General features: G+C 47.2%; 1 protein-coding gene across 1 annotated transcript; it reads left to right on the forward strand.

Moving 5' to 3' along the window:
• The first annotated feature begins 1,909 nt into the window (after window positions 1-1,909).
• Window positions 1,910-18,902, forward strand: Tmem40 (transmembrane protein 40). The gene is made up of 12 exons (XM_028753572.1): window positions 1,910-1,990; window positions 7,692-7,772; window positions 8,415-8,525; window positions 11,086-11,160; window positions 12,897-12,950; window positions 14,265-14,300; window positions 14,953-14,985; window positions 15,303-15,350; window positions 17,128-17,199; window positions 17,300-17,374; window positions 17,875-17,937; window positions 18,750-18,902. The coding sequence occupies exons 1-12, from the start codon at window positions 1,945-1,947 to the stop codon at window positions 18,767-18,769; spliced, it is 714 nt and encodes a 237-aa protein (XP_028609405.1). The 5' UTR covers window positions 1,910-1,944; the 3' UTR covers window positions 18,770-18,902.
• Window positions 18,903-19,852: the final 950 nt, after the last annotated feature.

The following is a 19,852-nucleotide window of genomic DNA, read 5'->3' on the forward strand; positions in this document are numbered from 1 at the left end:
AGGAAGGAGGAAAAGTCTTCAGGACAGCTTATAGTGAGGAATGCAGCCCTGTCTACATTTAGCTTTTAGCCTGGGAATATTTATTTATACCTGGCTGTACCCCTCTCTTTTCTCTGCACATAAACATATAAATTAGCAAAGTAACAACAGGATCGAGGATGCAGGCTCAGTAGATGCTTGCCCAGCATGCTGAGGTCCTGGTTCAACTCCCAGCACTGAAATAAAAGAACAGCTCATGTTGACCTTCTAATGTGTTGAACGACTAAATGTATTTTGTTGTAAGCCACTGTGAGTGTGGGCATTTCCTATAGCAGCCATAAACAATACTCAGGAGGCTGGACCAGATTCTAGGTGGTATGATCTTGTAAAGTCTATTTGATTTTCCTGCATTCCTAAAATCCCTGATACCTCCAAGGCTCCTGTGCCTTTGCATCCTATTGAGTACTGGGGGAATACCTAGCTGGGCACTGGAAGCTGTGGAGAGCTCCAGAAGAAAACAAGGAAAGATTAAAGACTAGGGCATTCATCCAGGGATTGGGGGAGTGACTGAAGGTTACCAAGTCACACCTACATAATGAAGCTTTGTGGGCAAACCTACAAGGATGGCACACTACAGGGTACCTGTGCACTTATCTGTGAACACAAAGACCTTGTGCCTCCTAACTGGTGGCAGAGTGGGTGGCAGGGGGTCGGGGTGGGGGGAGGCAAGCCAGAGCCAGGTTTGCTTTGTTTTTGTTTTGTTGCTATTGCTCTTCACTTGAGATTAGAGTCTCACGTAGCCAAGGCTGGCTTCAGCTCTCTATGGAGTCAAAGATGATCTTAAATCCTGGAATCTCCTGCTTCTATCTCCCCAGGGCTTGGATTACAGGCTTTTGCCATCATAACTATTTTATATGATCCTGGAGGTGAACCCAGGGTCTTTTGCATGCTAAGTGGAAACTCTACCAACTGAGCCACAGTCCCCCCTTTTTTTCTTTTCCTTTTCCCTTCCTTCCTTCCTTCCTTCCTTCCTTCCTTCCTTCCTTCCTTCTTCCCTCCCTCCCTTCATTCCCTCCCTCCCTTCTTTCCTTCTTTCCTTCCTTTCTCCTCCTCTTCTTCTTCTTCTTCTTTTTTTTTTTTTTTTGAGACAGATCTCACAATGTAGCCCTGGCTGTCCTGAAACTCACTGTGTAGAACAGGCTGGCCCCAAACTCACATATATCTATCTGCTTCTGCCTCCTGAGTGCTGGGACTACAGGCTTGCACCACCATGTCTGCAAACTTGTTTTTGCAAGTCACTATAATGGCCAGGGCAGATCCTTGGGGTTTGATCTCATCCTGTTAGACCTTTTCCCAACACTGTTGCTTTGAGATGAAGTTTCCCAAGGAACCTCAGCTAGCACATTCAGACCACAGCAGTGGCCTCAATACAGGTTTCTTTATTTCCTGGCCTCAGCTTCCCACTCTGTGAAACAGAATCCTGTGACACCTGCCTCCTGAGTGGCATGACAGTGGTGTGGAAGGAGCAAGTTGTGAGGCTGAGGGGGCTTGTTGGGGTCATTAATGTGTCCTGTGGGGCTTAGCAGACCTGTTACAGCTGGATCTGGAGGGGAAATCCAGCCCAGATACCCTGGTGACAAAGATGAGACCATTGGAAGAGAAAGGGCTGGATGCTGGAGAGATGGCTCAGATGCTAACAGTACTGTTGCTCTTGCAGAAGACCTGGGTTTGGTTCCCAGCAACTTCTGTATTAGTCAGCGTTCTCTAGAGGCACAGAACTTATGGGTAGCCTCTATATAGTAGGGGAATTTGTTGATGACTTACAGTCTGTAGTCCAACTCCCCAACAATGGTCAGCAGCATTGGAATGGAAATCCAAGGATCTTGCAGGTGCTCACTCTCACAAGGCAAGCAGGTGAAACATGGTGGCTCACAATCCATCCTGGAACTAGTTCCAAGGGACCAGATGCTGTCCTACTTCTGTGATGGTCCCATCTGTCTCCTCCTGACAGGTAAGATGCTCCAAACGCTCCAGGCTGTAGCCTGTGTCTGCATTCCTGTCAGGAAGAATACCTTTAGCTCAGGGGTGAGACCAGCCTGGGAAACTCAGCAAGACACTGCCTTAGAGAGCAAAAGAAAATGAAGATGTGCTTTGCATTTTGGAAAGATGGTGCCCAAAAGTAAGACATGCCATGTCCTTTAGAGTCAGCCTCAGAGAAGGGGTCACCTCAGGAACTGGGAGCCTCTAAACAGGACAGGTGGTGTTTGGAAGTGGGTTTCTCTGTAGGGCAGGGAGTGGGCCCAGGTATGAATTGGAAACCTTGAACAGGCTATTCCATCTACCTGAGCCTCAGTTTCCTCCTGATCAAAATAAGACTTTTATGGAATCAAATAAGATTAAGAAACTAGGCATAATGCATGCTTCCAATCCTAGCACTCGGGAGTGAGACGTAGGGGAATTGTAAATTTTAGGCTAGCCTCAGCTATATAGTAAGATCTTAACTGAACAAACAACAGTAGCAAAACAGAGGTGGTATGGTGGTGCACGTCTTTGGTCCCAGGACTTAAGCAGGGACAGACTAGTTCTTGGCTAGCCTGGTCTACATAGTGAGTTCCAGACCAACCAGGGCTATATAGAAAGACCCTGTCTCAAAATTATACTAAAGCAAACAAACAGAAAAGAGGGTGCAAGTAGGGCCTGGGGTGTCTCTCAGTAGTAGAGACCTGACTTAGCGTGTCCTGGGTTTGAGCTCCAACACAACAAACCAAAACACAACACACCTCAGCTCAGCCCTGCAGGTACAGAACAGGATGTGCTCTCTTTTCCTCCTTTCTCTCTTTGCTTCTCTTTTTCTCAGCTCCCACTGTCCGTTTTAGTTCAGAGGAAATCATGTGTTACGTGGTTTGGTGTCTGTGGTGCTGGTGAGGAACCCAAGGTCTTGCCCACTCTACCACTGAGCCACCCTTCATCGGGTCATGACCTCTGAATTGGAAGCTTGAGAGGCTTCTCCAACAAGTCTGTGTGGTCGTGTGTGCCTCTTGGTGAACTCAAGTACCTGAGTGTTGGGCAGTGCCCTGCAGATAAAATCTTGGCTGTGAAAAATTTAAAACTATGTGTGCTTTCTTGTAGTTGAAAAGTATATAGGGGAAGAATGAGACAAAGATATTAAAAGAGGAAAGGCCATCTCAGGCCCTACCTTCAAGATGTTTCCATCTGCCCTTCCTGATGGGTCAGTGCCAAACTGCCCATGAAGGCTGGGTTTGATCTGGGCACCTGCAACCTCAGCTACTCAGAGGGGAGGGTGACTGGAGCTCAGCAGTGTAAGTGTAGTGGTGAATAACTGTCTGCTTTGAGCTCCCTCCCAGCAGGTGATCGTGCTTCTAGCCACCTGCCAGAGCTCTCTGGATTTGCAAATGAAAGACATACACACACATACACACATACACACACATAGAGACACACAGACACAGAGACACACACACACAGACACACAGACACAGAGACACACACACACAGACACACAGACACAGACATATACACACAGACACACAGACACACACAGAGACACACACAGAGACACACAGAGACACACACAGACACACATAGACACACACACACACACACTTCTAAATCCACGGTTTATCTTTGCTACCCTACTTCCTTCTTGGCAGCCCTCCCATGGGGTAGCTCTCAATTTGTCCCTACACTTCAGCCTTCTCACCCTTCTGCTCCTTCACAGCCTGGCCAGTCCTACACCCCTCTCACGGCTGAATCCCTCTTCCTCTCTCCTGGATTTCTTTCCTGCCTCTTTCACCCTGCCTAGTCATTAGCCATTGGTTATTAATTGATTAATCAAAAACCAACTGGGGACAGGGACCCTCAGCTTCTGGATATGCAGATTCCCGTGTGATTTGGGGAGCTGAATTAAGACAAAGCATTAGAACCAATCTCCAACATGTAAGATTAGTCTGGGTAAGACTTGCAAAACCCCATCACTGGAAAAAAAAATAATGAAAGCATGCCCTCAGAAAACATGGCCCTGGAAGGCCATGAGGACATTAACTTTAGTGTCCAGAGTGGCTACATCTAAGCCAGGTCAATGGAATCTCATAATGCTTCCAGTGACTGTTTATGGCTTCTTTCCTGGTGCTAATGGCAGGCTTGGAGGATGTGCCAGATGTGCTCCAGTCTCCCAACCTGGACAGAACAGCAGCCCTTGTTCAGCCCCCTTCAAACTATGTGTGCCTGGCAAGCTCCTCAGCTTCTCAGTGCTTTGACATTCTTATCTGTAAAATGGGTATAACACAATGAGCCCTTATTGGGTAGTGTTGGCTGAGAGTTGTTTCATTGACTCCATAGTCCTTATCATCCTCGTCATCTTGTGCTCTGTGCCTCACCCTGTTCATGTAGGGAACGGGAACCGATACACGAAGCAGCCTGAGTTCCTGCCTCATTCTGGTTCATTATCTTGTGGAGATGTAAGGCCCTTGGAGGAGCCCTACTGAAATATGAAGTATAGGTGTGTGCAAGTTATGTGCTTGCATGTCAGTAACACTTATGTGCACACACACAACACACATACCACATGCACATACACCACACACACACACACACACACACACACCACATATACCACATAGACACTGCACACTCACACACACCACATATACATATGCCACATACCCATCACACACTCACACCACACACACACATACACACACACAGCACACATACCACACAGAAACGCATACCTACACACACCACACATGCAACACAACCACATGTTTGCAGTCCTTCTTTATCCACAATCACTAAATATTTCTTATCAGGCCACTACATCTGTTCCTGTCCACTAGCAATGAAACACATGGTTATACCCAACTTCAAGGGATTCTGGGAAATGTAGTCTCCAAGTGGTAGTTTCCAGACCATCTAAAATCAGGCTATTGAGCCCAGTCGTATCCCTCATACCCCAAAATCTTCTTTTCTGGACACTGGGATTTTCTGAGTCCCCCACCTGCAGGCACACCTCTGGTGACCCCTAGTGACTTCTCAGAAGCTCAGGAAAGCAGAGCATACTGTCCTAAAGGGACTCATCTCTGAACTCTTGGTCTGGTCTTTACCAGTTTCACCCATAAACATTCTGACCTGCCTCCATGGTGGCTCATGAGCTAGTTTGTGTCCCTGGTCACTGTTTTCAGGTGTGATAGATGAAATTTGAGCTCTGGAGTCCCAGCAAGACCATCATCTCCGTGAGCCAACACTCCCTTGTATAGATAGATAGCAAAGCTGACCCTGAAGGATTACTGTAAGGGTCAGACCACCTTTCAAAAGATCTTTTAGTGTCTGGAAATGACAATTCACAAGTGAAGGCTGATCTTGGTGGGTGTGACACCAGTGCACAAGGACTCATGGACACATGCCTTTTGTAAAACAATTGACACAATATGCATACAAAGTGGCATTTAAAAAAATTATTTGTTGTATGTGTTTAGGTGTTCTGTCTGCATGTATGTCTGTGCACCATGTGTGTCTTAGGATTTCCACTACTATGAAGAGACACCATGACCAAAGAAACTCTTATAAAGAAAAACATTTAATTGGGGCTGACTTATAGTTCAGAGGTTTAGTCCATTATCATCATGGTGGGAAGCATGGCAGCATGCAGGCAGACAGGTGCTGGAGGAGCTGAGAGTTCTACATCAGGATCAGCAGCCGCAGGAAGGGAACTGTGACACACTTGCTCCAACAAAGCTACACCTACTCCAGCAAGGCCACACCTCCTGATAGTGCCACTCCCTGTGAGCTGATGAGGGCCATTTTCTTTCAAACAACCACACTGTGCCCACAGTGCCCCCCCCCCCCGCCAGGATATAGTAGGATCTTGTGGAACTGGAGATTGAAGCACTGTAAGTCACCACATGGGATCTGTGAATGGATCCCAGGTTGTCTGCAAGAGTAGCCAGTGTTCTTTGCTCATTTGGTTTTGTGTTTTGTTTGTTTGAGACTGGTTCACTCTGTAGCTGGCCTAGAACTCCCTATGTAGACTGGGCCAGCCTTAAGGCAAACATCCCCTGGCCTCTGCCTCCCAACAACTGGGTACCACCATGCCCAGCCGTAACAAGTGCTCATAACGATGACTCGTCTCTCCAACTCCTGTTGGTTTTCTATCTTTACATAAATAAATTTTATTTTTTTAAAGTAAAAGGTAGAGATGTAAGGAGACTTGGAAGGCTAAAGCAGCAGGCTCGCCATTAGTTAGAGACTAACCTGGACTACACAGCACACAAGCAGAGGCTGCTCAGATGGGTCTGGGGTAAATACTTGATACCAAGCCTTAGCACCTGAGTTTGAGTCTCAGGATCGGCATGGTGGAAGCGTGAATCAGTTCTTGAAAGCTGTTCTCTGACCTCTGACCTCTACTCCCACATACCCACGTACGCTCGCATAAGTAACAGTGTTAAAATCGAAGGAACAAACAACAACAACAATAGAACCTGGTAGGTAAGTGGCATACACTTTAAATCCTAGCACTCAGGAGGCAGACACAAACAGATCTCTGTGACTTACAGGCCAACCTGTTCTACACAGCAAGACTTGCCAGGGCTATGCAGTGAGATCTTGCCTTTAAAAACCAAAATAAAATAAAATCCTGATGCTAACATAAGCATCACACCTTTAAAAAGATTTTGTTGTTGTTGCTTTTGAGAGTCTTATACTCTGTTTCATAGGCTGATGTCAAACTCCTAACCTCAAACAATGCTTCTGCCCTTAGCCTCTCAGAAAGTGGGAACTGTGGGCATTTGCCACTATGCTCAACTCAGAAAAGCAAATGTGTTTGTTCTCGGGCATCTTTGTGGAGTGGGAGATCAGAAGACATCCTTACCTATTGATCCTTGCCTTCTGTCTTGTTTGAGACAGGGTGTCTCTGCTGTTCACTGCTGAGTGTGCTGTGCTAGCCGTCTGCAATTCAGCAAGTCTCCTGACTCCTCCCACCTTCCTACCATAGGGGTACACCAGGATTACAGAGATTCAAATTCCCTTTACACAGACTCTAGGGATCTGAGTTCAGGCTGTCAGGCTTAAGAGGCTAGTCAGCCACCTATCCAGCCTCTAAAAGACTTCAATAGTATCAAAAGATGATGATATTCAAATTCTCCTGTGTATTTGTTTGTTTGTTTTGTTTCATTTATTTGAGACAACATATCATTGTGTATCTCTGGTCTCCTTCTTTTTTCTAAATTGTTTTCCTGGAGCTGGTGAGGTGGCTTAGTGGGTAAGGGCACCTGCTGTCAATCTCCATGGTCTGAGTTTAATCCTTGAGAGGAAGATGGAGGAAGAGAACTGATTCCACAAGCTGTCCTCTGGCCTCCACACACGCTATGCATTTGAAGGCAATATACTAAACAAACCAACAAACAAATATGTCTTAAAAATAAAAGTTGTTCTAGGAATGGTGGCACATGCCTTTAGTCCTTGCACTCGGGAGGCAGAAGCAGGCAGATCTCTTATGAGTTCAAAGCTAGCCTGGTCTACATACCAAATTCCAGGCCAGCCAGAACTACATAAAGAGATTCTGCCTAAAAAAGGAATTCCCTACATAACTTCAAAAGTTGGACGTTTCCCTTCCTAGCCTTATTCATTTGCTAAGCTCTTTGCACATGAAGAACATTAACTAAAGTGAAGTTAACAACTCATTGTTCTTGCTCTAGGGAAAGCGATGGAGGCTTCAGGATCTTCTTCCCAGTCTCAAGACAGCAGTGGAGTCCACAGGGAAACAGAAGATCTACACCGTAGGTTTGCCTCCTCAGACCCTGGGCACAGCCTCCTTCAGGAGAGTCCAGTATGGGAGGGGCCGTCATCAAAGACCTTGCTAGGTCATGTGGCATGGTGGCCACGGTAAAGCTGTAGCAGAGAAGCGATTTTCCATGCACGTGCTTGCTACTGTCTGTTATCCACATTTCATAGTCAGACAGGTCCTCGGCTGCTCCCCAGGTTTCGAGAAGTTTCTGGGTAGCTTGTTCAGGAAGTGGGGAGAATTTCTAGAAGATGGGAAGGGTCTCATGCGCTTGCTGTTGAAGGAAGGGAGAGCTGAGGGCTTGATCATAGGCTGCCTTCTGTACGACTTAGAGAACCCTGAATTGGAACCTGCTTTGAGTTTGAAAGGCTTTGGGTGGGGTAGGATGCAGGGCTTAGAAGCCCCTTTTCTAGAGTCTGTATGCAGAGGAATGTTTGCCTTGGGCTGTCATTGACTCCCCCACCCCTTCCCAAGGGTCTCTGAAAACCTTGGTCTTATACACCTTCCATCAGCCTCAGATTTTCAGGAGAGTAGTCCTCCCTCTTGTCTTGATGAGTGCTTCCTGAAGAGGCTGTACTGGTGCCAGGGATGAGGCAAGGGGCAAGAAAAACTCATCACCTTGCCTGTATGCCTCCAGACAGAGAGAAAGAGTTCCACAAGCAACATGGGAAGGCCCGGGAGCGATATGAAAGAGACAAGTCTTCCTCCTCATCCTCATCCTCCTCTTCCTCCTCTTCCTCCTCCTCAGGTATAGCAAATATTCTTAGGACTGGAATGTGACTTAATGGTACAGTGTCATGAATATAAAGACCCCCGGGTTCCATCCCTAGCAAACACACACACACACACACACGTGCGCTAATAAAAATTAATTTAGTAGCCGGGCAGTGCTTTAATCCCAGCATTTAGGAGGCAGAGACAGGCAGATCTCTGAGTTCAATGCCAGCCTGGTCTATAGAAAAAGCTCCATGACAGCCAGAAACTCTGTCTTGAAAAAACAAAAAATAAGATATAAAAATAAAAAATAAATTTAGGGAACATACAGAATGAATCTAGGAAACATATAGGTCTGAGTTCATAACAACATCGAGGCTGTCACCCAGTGAGTGCTTATGTAAACCAGACACTCTTCCAATTGCTTTGTACTTAAGAACTCAACCAATTGTCACAGGACCCCACTGCAGAAGATGTAGTACTGTTAGTCTCACGAGAAGCTATGTTGCCTGCATTAAGAAGGGAGGCTCGGTAACAAACTTGAGAGTTCTTGAAGGTCTTTCTGGGACTGGAGAGTGTATAGGAGCGGCCTCTCTGCCTGTATGAGAGCTTCAGCACTGTGGCCTAGTTTACATGGTGGGCTTGAGCTTACAATTTTATTTGCTGAAAGATTCCTAGGCTTAGGCTGGGGCTTTGTTGGTACTTGTTTAGCAGAGCCCTGGGTTACACAGCACAGCACACCACAGCACAAACCTGATATGGTGACACACATCTATAATCCTACCACCCAGGAAGTGAAAGCAGGAGGATCAGAGGTGCATGGTCATCCTTAGCTAGCCTGGGCTACATGAATGAATAACTACTAAATAAAGCCAAGGATAGTGATTGTATACACTTGTATTGTGCTTGTAAGGCAGAGCTGGAAAGATAAACAGGCTTTTCCAGACTAGCCTGGGTTACATAGGAAACCTGTCCAAAGCAAGCAAAAATAAAACAAACAAACTATCTAAAGCCCAAATTTATGTTATGAATAAATCCTAGGCAAAGCTAAAATAATGTCAGTTGCTGATGGACGCTGTCCCTGGTTGATAGAAGCTGGAGTAAGTTTTATTTATTTATATTTTGTATATTGTTTGGTATTTTGCAGTGAAGATACTTTTTTCTTTCTCACAGACGTATATGTGTAAAATATAGAAAAAAACAGAAATAGTTGGACATGGTGACACATGCCTGTGATTCCAGCACTCAGGAGACAGACTGTCACAAATCTGAGGCCATTCTGGTGTACATAGTGAGTTCTAGACCAGACAGGACTACATAGTGAGACCCTGTCCCAAAAGTAAAAAAAGGGGTGGGAATAAAGTCGCTTAAAATCTTATTTATTAAGATAAACATACATTTGAATGTGTTTCCCATACACATAATACATATTTTTAAAATTAAGACAAATTACACAAGAGGATGTGTACAGTTTTTATGATAACACCACACTGTTGTGTGTATGAGACTGGCATGGCCGTGGATTTTGGTATGTGTGGCAAGTCTTAGAACCTTCTCCCCATGGATACCGAGGGACACCTTTACCACCAGCCAGCTCTTCCTCTGTATCAGATGAAATGACATGAACACTGACTTGGAAGCACAGCTAACTTGAGTTCCTGGAATTTTTTAATGAATACACAATTGACCAGGAAGTCCCCAAGCATACCGAGGGAACTCATCTAGGGCCATCTTGGTAGTCCTGGGAGAAAGCTCTGTAGCCAGAAACTCCTGGCTCTGAATTCTTAGTCTATTGACTAGTCTAAGGTGTGTACAACTCAACCTGCTTTACTTCCCTCAGGCTTCTGCTCCAGGCTAGGCAGCCTGAGGCAATGGATGATACAGGCTGTAACCTTCAGGAGCTTAGGTAGTTGGACAGACAGACATCACCCCGCCATCATGGTGACTGACTCAAGGCAGGGAAGACGAAGTCAGTGAAGGTTTAAGCAACATGAATAGTATTTGTTTGTTTGTTTTTTAAATTTATTTATTTTTTGTATATGAGTACACTGTCACTGTCTTCAGACACACCAGAAGAGAGCATCTGATCCCATTTCAGATGGTTGTGAGCCACCATGTAGTTGCTGGGAATTAAACTCAGGACGTCTGGGAGAGCAGTCGGTGCTCTTAACCGCCGAGCCATCTCTCCAGCCCCATGAATAAGGTTTCTACAGGACATGTGACATCAACTTAGCTTCACAATCAAGGAGACAAGTTAGAAAGACATTCCAGGCAAGTAAAATTCATGGCAGACACCCAGGGTCATATGACATCATGAGGACAGAGATGACACGGCATTGTGCTTGGTGGACTCCCTAAGATGGTGTGTCAGGGAACTTGATTGCCTCCTCAGGAAAGCCTCTCTAGGCAGCAGCAGAGGTAGGGCTCAGTCACAAAACACAGAGAGGACAGAAAGTTAGAGGTCACTGTCCTAACCCGCAGCCAGGCAGAGCTCCTTCCTTCATAGAGTGGGAACACTGAGGATGTCCACCAGAGCCATTGTGGTTGTGGCTCCTTCTGACTGAAGCCCTACAGCTTGTGTTTGTTCCTCACAGACAGCAGCGATGAGGACCAGCACTCCAGAGGTCCCAGGAAACACAGAAGGAAGCCCCACAGGGACAGCTCTCCTGGTAGGCAGCAGGCTTCCCATCTTTTCTTTGTTTCCTACCTCACTGCTGAGCTTCTCAGTGGGGCCCTGTGAAGAGATGCCTCACAGAGTTGTTCTACAGGACGAAAGGGAAGCAGCTTACTTCGCACCCTACAAAAGCCACAGCCACCAGACAGAAGCAGACACTGGGCTCTGTCTTGGTGATAGTCATGGTTGTTGGGTTTTTGTTTGTTTTGAGGCAGGGTTTCACTGTGTGGCCTTGGCTCTCCTAGAACTCTCTATGTAGGCCAGGAAAGCATGTGCCATCACAGCATGCTTTGTTTTTGATGAGCGCCTCTCTAGCTCTGACGTGATAGGTGCCAAGTCACAGGACTCAACTGGCCTCATATATATTTGTAAAACAGTCATACAGAGGGCTAGAGAGATGGATGGGTTAGTGGTTAAGAACACTGACTGCTCTTCCAAAGGTCCTGAGTTCAATTCCCAGCAACCACATGGTGGCTCACAACCATCTGTAATGGGATCTCATGCCCTCTTCTGGTGTGTCTGAAGGAACAACTTGTGAGTGGGGGCTGAGAATCGAATCTGGATCCTCTGCAAGAGTAGCTAGTGCTCTTAAGGTTTGAGCTGTCTGTCCAGTCTTGGGAAATCATTTTTGCCTAAATAGATAAATAAATTTTGTGAGAATGTCGTGGAGAGAATGGGAATTAACGAATGAATGTCTAGTGCAGAGCCTGGTATACGCAAAGTGCTTAACCAATGCTGCCTGTGACGCTGGAGTTGAGCCTGGGTTCTATGTTTAGAGATACAGCTAGGTGGGGGATCTGGGATATAGCTCAATGTGTGAAGTCTGTGCTTGGAATGCAGATGCTCTGTGTTCAAGGTCTAGTACCAAAGATGATGATGGTGGTGGTGGCAGCGGTGGTGGTAGTGATGATGATGATAAATAAATGAATAAAATAAAACAACAACTACACATAAAAAAGCAAGAATGCAGGTTTTATGAGAGACCTGCAGTGTCACTCCTTACTATATAAGTTTGGTAGAATCATTTAAATATTTTTTTCCATCACCCCACAACCCTGTGCTGGGATCAGACTTTCTCCCACAGGCCGGGTAAACTTTCTCCCACTAAGCTGTTCTCTGAGCTCTAACTGAACTTCTGAGCTTCAGCTGCCTTGCCTGCATGCTTGGCCGGCATGCATTGGTGCCTTGCCTGCCCCACAGGTCGGCATGCATTGGTGCCTTCTGCATGCTCCTTCTATAAGAGCCAAATGGAAACATACGATATAAATCACCCAGCACAGTGCTGATGCACCTTGATAAATGGAAACTATTCTTTTTATGTGAAAATGTAAAGGTTTATTTATGTGTATGGGTATTTTGCCTACCAGTACATGTATGTGCCATATACATGCCTGTGCCCACAGAGGGCAGAAGATGGTGTGAGGTCACCTGAAACTGGCAGTTGTTTGCTGCCATGTGGGTGCTGGAAACTGAGCCTGGGTCCTCTGCGAGAGTAGCCAGTGCTCTTAGCCTCTCTCCATCTCTGCAGCTCCCTCCCATAACCACTCTTGACTGAGACCCACATTCTGTCAGATCTGCAGTTTCTTCTCAGTAAGAGAACATAGCAACTTCTGGGGGCACTGGGGGCAAGTGTGTGTCACACTGTTTTGCCTTTTGGAGACGTCAGATGTAGGGAGATGGAGGTGGTCCTGAGACACTGGAGGGACTTAACCAAGGTTTGTCTCTGCCCAGGTGCCAACCATGGGGAACTGGAGGTGCTGAAGGACGAGCTTCAGCTCTATGAAGGTAACTGCTTGTCTCCTGACCTTGGAGAAGAGAACCGTGAAGGACGAGAGCCCAGTGGGCACACAGAGGGTAGAGTCTCATGATCTGAAGGCTCCCAGGCAGATACAGATGAGGTAGTGAGGCTGCAGCCATTCAGGTAGAACTTGCTCCCCTCCACCATGACTGCAATGGGTCGAGGGCTGTCAGCCCTCCCCGCTGACTGAAACCCTGACTCTCAGCATGGTCTTCACTGGTCACCCAACACAACTGGCCCTCAGTTTTGCTAGCAGAAAGATGAGTTGTGATCCATTCCATTATCTTGAAACCTTACACTGTTCAAGAATGGCTCAGATCACCCATCCACATTTAGGAACTGTTTCCAAGAGACCTGTATGATGGTGAAGAAGCGTAGAGAACACAGAGATGGACTGTACATGGCAGTACTTCGGTCAGTAGCACTTCAACAAAGAAGGAGAGTCCACAGATTGGCCTAGTTCATCAAAGGGCTCGGCAGATGCACACTATCCAGTGAGAGTCAGGACCCCCAGGGTCCACCCACTCCCCCAACTCTGGGTAATGACCCAAGAGCAAGAGCATAGTCACACTCAGAGCAAGAAGACCATATAGCACACATGTCGTGTCTGCCTCTGGGCGCTGGCATTGTGGGTGATCTTTATATTGTTTCATTTGCGCATCTGAATTTATTTATTAATTTATTTTAGCACTAGAGATTGAACTCCAGGCTGGTTTCTTTGTTGTTATTTCATTTTGTTTTGTTTTTAATATTGTTGGTTTTAATTGTCTTAAAGATTTGTTTATCTTATGTGTATGAGTGTTTTGCCTACATGTATGCCTGTATATCATGTGTGCACCGGTAGAGGCTAGAAGGGGGGTCGGCTTTCCTAGTCTTAGAGTTACAAACAGATATGAGCTGGCATGAGGATGGGGACCGAACCCAGGTCCTCTGAAAGAGGAACAAGAGGAGCTGTTTCTCCTGCCTCCTAATTTTATATGCATGTGTCTGCAAGTGGGTTTATGCATAAGTGCAGTGCCAGAAGAGGCCAGAAGAGGGCATCAGATTTTTCCCCCCAGAGCCGGAGCTACAGGAGCTTGAGAGCATCTAGTACTGCTCAGCCATCTCTCCAGCTCGTTTTATTTTGTTTTAAATAAAAAGTACTGGCTTCCCATGGCTTGTGGTGGGGATTGACTTTCCAGTAAATGGAGCAGGAACCGTCCAGTCTGCTCCAGTCCCCGCCCAGCCTACCTTCCTCTCTAACACCCCTTCTCAGGAGGGTACCAATCATGTGTGTGCTCACTGATTCTCCTTCTGTGCAGGCGCTGCTGGGGAAATGGTGCTTGCTGGGGAGTCAGGTGAGTGAGTACCCAGGAAAGGGAGGGAGTCAAGGATTCTGGAGTTCAGTGGGGTCCTAGGCATTGTCCTGGTGGAACACTCTCAGTGGGCATTGACCTGGTGGAGCACTCTCAGTGGGTGTTGTCCTGGTAGAGCACTGTCAGTGGGTGCTGTCCTGGTGGAGCACTCTCAGGGACACAGCCATGAGACGTGGCAACTCCAGGCCCACTTAGGGACCTGACTGCAGGAACAGACAGGAGAGTGGTTGTGGGACATGGAAATGGAGGTCCAGGCAAGAGGAAGCAGATATCAACCAGCTAGGAAAGGCCCCTTGAATTCCCATGATTGGAACATTACCTAGAGAAGTGGTTCTCAACCTGTGGGTCTCAGCGTCTTTGGAGTCACATATCAGATATCCTGTATATCAGATATTTACATGATGGTTTTTAGCAATAGCAAAATTACAGTTATGAAGTAGCAATGAAATGAATTTTATGGCTGGGGTTGTCACCACAACACGAGGAGCAATATTAAAGGGTCCCAGCATCAGGAAGGTTAAGAGCTACTGTCTTATAGCCTCTTCTTAGGCACCTCTGGTCTCTCCTCACGGTGAAAGCACCTGGCAAGGAGCCTTGGCTGACCTGGCACTAACACTGAGTTTCTCATTTCCAGGACTCCGAAGGAGAGGTTCCGGCTCAGCGGGGGGTAAATATATAAGCTCCAAGGACAGCAGGAAGCTGTCTGAACTCCAGGGGCCAGAGGGGACCACCAATGATCTGAGACCAGTTCTGGCAGGGATGTCAACACATGCATGATTCCTAAAGAAGTCTCCATCATAGGAGAGATGGAAGGAAGAACAGGGCTAGGCCTAATGGAGGGATGCGGAAATCAGGGAGGGTCCCGGGGAACCTGTTGCTCCTGCTGTGAGCACCCTCTGACCCACAGACAAACACCCAGTGACCAAGTCTCTAAGTGGGGAATGTCAATCTCCAAAACACATCTTTCTGTCTTTCATTCTTTAGGAGAAGTGGAGGCCTCTCAGTTAAGAAGACTGAACATAAAGAAAGACGGTAAGTGTTCAAGAGCTGTCCTCACCTGGCTGGTCACAAGTTCTATAGGTGCAAGATGACTGACAGCCGGGATGATAGTAACCCTGGCCACCTCTGGCAGGTGTCCCACGGTCAGCAGAGTCCTCAGCTCTAATCACCTTGGTGGGGGGACAAGCATTGATGTCTATCTTTCCATGTAGGAACCGAAGCCCAGGGTTGGGGACCTTAGAGCCACTGAAGGGCATGTCCTGGGTTTGGCATGGGCTGGGTTTGGTGCCCGACTGGGTTTGGTGCCGGACTTACGCTCCTTTTGACGTATGTAAAAGCAGAGGGAGATGAATGCTTCTCAAGCTCTGTGGCGGGACATAGTTAGGACATGTGATTTATGAAGTTCCCCTGGAGCAGTGATGAGAGCTTCTAGGGCTTCCCCTGCTCCAAGCCTGGACTCCATGAGGACTTCCGGGAAGACTGAGAGGGTAGGAAAGAGAGACTTTGGGGTTTGCTCATTTATTTATTTAGTTTTTCAAGACACCACTTCTCTGTGTAGCCCTGGCTCTCATGGAACTAGCTCTGTAGACCAGGCTGCCCTCAAACTTAGGGTCCTTTTTCCTCAGCAACCCCAGTACTGGGATTGCAGGAGTGCACTCCAGACTTCCCTTAAACTCTCTTTTGTCTTCCCCTTGACTGAGAAAGAAGGGAGATCTTGCTGTTTCCTGGTGACATCCCTTGTAAGAAGCACCTGGAGATGCAGCCTCTCAAGCCTGTTAGCCTCAGAACTTCCCACTTGGCACCTTTGCATGTTTTAATGCTCATGCAACAAATTAATTCCTGAGCACCCCACAGGGTTGCTCTGGCTGCTCAGTCTCCTCGAGGGGGAGCTGACTGGGATTCTCCTTCTCTAAGACATAGAGCCGGGTAGGAGGAAACTGATAAATTCAGAAATAAAACCCAAGCGGAGTGGCTGCACACTTTCCAAAAATAAAGAGGAGAGATAAGGCTGGGAAGGGGGCTCCTGGATGCTATTTAACACTGGCTCGTCAGAAGCAGGAGCACTGTCACTTATAAAACAAGAAGGGGCTGGACCAATGCTTTAGCCGTTAAGTGTGCTTCCCCTTCGTCAGAGGACTGGAGTTTGGATCACAGCACCTATATCTGGTCCCCCACAAATGCCTGTAACTCCAGCTCCAAGGGATCTAATGTCCCCTTCAGGCTTCTGTGGGCACTTACTTGGTGCACATGTGCCAACACACACACACCAGAAAATAAAAAATAGAGTAGTTGGGCTTGGTGGTGCATACCTTTGATCCCAACACTATGCTGGTAGAAGCAGTTAGATCACCAGCCAAGGGTTCTATAGTAAAAACCCTGTCTCATATAAACAAACAAACAACTGGGTATGAAGGCAGAGGCAGGTGGATATCTGTGAAATCAAAGCCAGCTTGATCTATACAGAGAGTTTCAAGTCACCCAGGGCTACATAGTAACACACACACACACACACACACACACACACACACACACACAAAACCAGGTATGCCAGGCATAGTATTGTGGCACACACCTGTAGCTCTAGTCCTCTGAAGGTTGAGAAGAATCCTAATTTGAAGGTCACCCTGGGCTGCATAGAGACCCTGGCTGGAAAAACATAGCAAAAAAAAAACAAAAACGAGAGGGTTGTGGTGATGGCCTGAGTTGAGAGAAAGAGAGAGGGGGGAGGGAGAGAGAGGGGGGAGGGAGAGAGGGAGAGAAAGAGCAAGAAAGAGAGAGAGAGAGAGCCACCCACCATTCTTTCTTACAGATGAGTTTTTCCATTTCGTCCTTCTCTGCTTTGCCATTGGAGCCTTGCTGGTGTGTTACCACTACTATTCAGGTGAGGCCTGCTGGGGACCTGGGGAGGGGCTGTGAGGGAGGACAGGAGTCCATCTACAACCCTACAATGGCTGATTGTTGTCTCCTGGCTGCTGTTGCAGACTGGTTCATGTCCCTTGGGGTTGGCCTGCTCACCTTTGCCTCTCTGGAGACTATTGGCATCTACTTCGGGCTGGGTAAGTAGTCCTGTCAAAAAGCTACACAGCCTCACAGGCTCCTGGAGGGGTGGCAGCTGGACTGGCCCTCACACTCTAGATTGGCTAAGAGTTACAATCTAAACTACTTTTTTTTTTTAAAGTAAATTCCTTATGTTTGTATTTTCCTGACCGCATATGAAGTCAATGAGAGGTCATTGGCAAAACCTTGTGGAAAAAAGGAGTTAGTTCCACAAAAACAGTTTAAAGCGGCAAACACGCATAGCTCCTTGGATACTGAAAACAAGCGAGTACAGCCAGGCATCAAGGTCGCAGGGTTTCCTGCCCCTGTTATTTACTGCCTGTGACTCGTTTTCCGTGTAATAACCACAGCACTGGTATTGACATTAGCCTAAAATTGCATGTTAGGGCTCTGTTTGTGTGGGGTGTGCTTTGGTTCTGGGGCAGCGGGAAGTGAGCCTGACCCTGGGGCCCTTGAGGGGCCACCTTCCTTACCAACATTTCCGCTTGTTTCTGTGCAGTGTACCGGATCCACAGCGTACTTCAGGGCTTCATCCCCCTCCTTCAGAAGTTCAGGCTGCCAGGTAATGGTGCGGCTCATTTCCCCACCCAAAACCCTCTCCCGATTGGTGTTTTCTTCTTGGAAAAAGATCGGGCATCTATGGAAACTCCTGGAGTCAGGAGGCTCGGGTTCAAGTTCTGCCTCTGTTCCGTGAGACACCCAGATAACCTTTTTCTGTTCTGAGAATGGAACCCGAGACTTACGGTGTGCTAGGGAAGCCACAGTCCAGCCGTCTGTAGCCTCTTTGAGCCTCAGGTTTCTCAGCTGGAAAACTTGTGTATTTCTTACTGCATAGACGGTCCATCAAGTGAGAAAGCATGCAGTGGGGTGTCAGCACTGAAGAAAAGCAAGGAACTCTGTACTCCCCAAATGCTACCTCCTCTCTGCCTGTATTATGTAACTTTGTAGTTGCCTTTGACATAGCCTGGAGCTAAAGTAGAGTCTATGAATGTGTGTGTGTGTGTGTGTGTGTGTGTGTGTGTGTGTGTGTGTGTGTGTTTCTAGTATGGAACTCAAGGCTTCACACAGGCTAAGAAATTAAGAAGTTGCTCTACTGCAGAGCCATACCCTGACACATTGTCTTGGACCAGCAACCCAGTGGCTTTGTACTTGATGGCATTGTGCCTCCGAACCTAGAAACCGGGGTTGGTGTGCTTTTGTGCCAGAGATGGGAGTAGTCATGTCTCCACAACTGTGAACTATGGGGACCCACAGTGCCTTAAGGGAGAGTCATCTGAGGCCATCCCTGTGCTATTTGGGCATTTGAGGTGATGGCTGGAGCAAGACTTGGCTGCCTGCAGAATCCTATGTCATTCTTCTGGGTTTGCCTTCCAGGGTTCAGGAGAACCAACTGAAATCACTGCCTGGCGGCAGCTGAGCCAATCCCCAATGTGACCACTGTAACCACTGCCATGCCTGAGCCCAGAAGACAGAACGATATTCTGGAAGTCACCAGGAGGCCACACAATAAAGAGCTCTTTCCTTCCATGTGATCTGAGTGTTGGCACCAGTGGGCAGGCTCTTGCTCTGCAGATTAGCACGAAGCCTCTATGGGAAGAGAGGAGGGACAGTATCTGGGTCAGCAAGAAGGAGCTGGGATGCCATTGCTCTCAGGGGCAGCATGAGTCCTAGGCCCTGCAGGCTGGCGTCTGCAGGCTTGGGTCTCTCTGGTATCCTCAGGCCATGTCCATGAGCTCACAGTTCTGACAGAGCCATCTTGAGACAGCCATCCTGAGGCAGGGAGCTACCAGACTGGGTCCCTAGGGAAACCTGTTGCAGGTAAGACACTGGGGACCAAAGCTGTGGACCCATCACCCGGTGACCAATCCTGTTGCCCTTGAACTCCTAAAACTCAAATAAATATTCTGTTCCCTGTGCTAAAAAGAGTTGACTAAATATTCCTTTAGGTTTCTTTCTTTCTCCCCCCTTCTTTCTCTCTCTCTCTCTCTCTCTCTCTCTCTCTCTCTCTCTTTCTTTCTTTCTTTCCCTTTTTTTTAAGGATTTTTTTTGTTTTAAATACAGGCTCTTATATAACCCGTGTTGGCCTCAAAGTCTCTATGTAGCCAAGGCTAATATTTAATTCCTCATCCTCCTGCCTCTACCTCCTGAATGCTGGAATTATAGGTGTGTGCTACTGTACTTGGTGCTTTGAACCCTGTGCCTTGTGTCTGGTAGGTGAACAAGTTACTTGCAGAGCTGTCCTTAGCATTTGTTTGGGTCTCTTGAGCATGAGAACATATCTGGGGACTCCTCTGAATCCATCTAGATGGAGTTAGCACTTATCCAATTGCATGGAGTATAAACAAGAATGTATGGATAGCGGCTCGCAGAAAATTCAGATTTCTTTTGCACAGGTGAGGATGGAAAGAAGAGGGTAGCAAACATTCTTGTGAAAAAAAAAGTGTGTGTGTGTCTGTGTGTCTGTGTGTGTGTGTGTC

The sequence above is a fragment of the Grammomys surdaster genome, unplaced genomic scaffold (assembly GCF_004785775.1).
Source record: "Grammomys surdaster isolate TR1022 unplaced genomic scaffold, NIH_TR_1.0 125950, whole genome shotgun sequence".
Lineage (NCBI taxonomy): Eukaryota > Metazoa > Chordata > Mammalia > Rodentia > Muridae > Grammomys > Grammomys surdaster.

Bases quoted from the DNA above. Each gene is read 5' to 3' on its own strand.
- Tmem40 (XM_028753572.1), top strand. From the start codon at position 1,945: ATGCTGTCCTACTTCTGTGATGGTCCCATCTGTCTCCTCCTGACAG. The intron at 7,773-8,414 runs GTAGGTTTGCCT...GTATGCCTCCAG, and splicing joins GGAAACAGAAGATCTACACC to ACAGAGAGAAAGAGTTCCAC. The intron at 8,526-11,085 runs GTATAGCAAATA...TGTTCCTCACAG, and splicing joins CTCCTCTTCCTCCTCCTCAG to ACAGCAGCGATGAGGACCAG.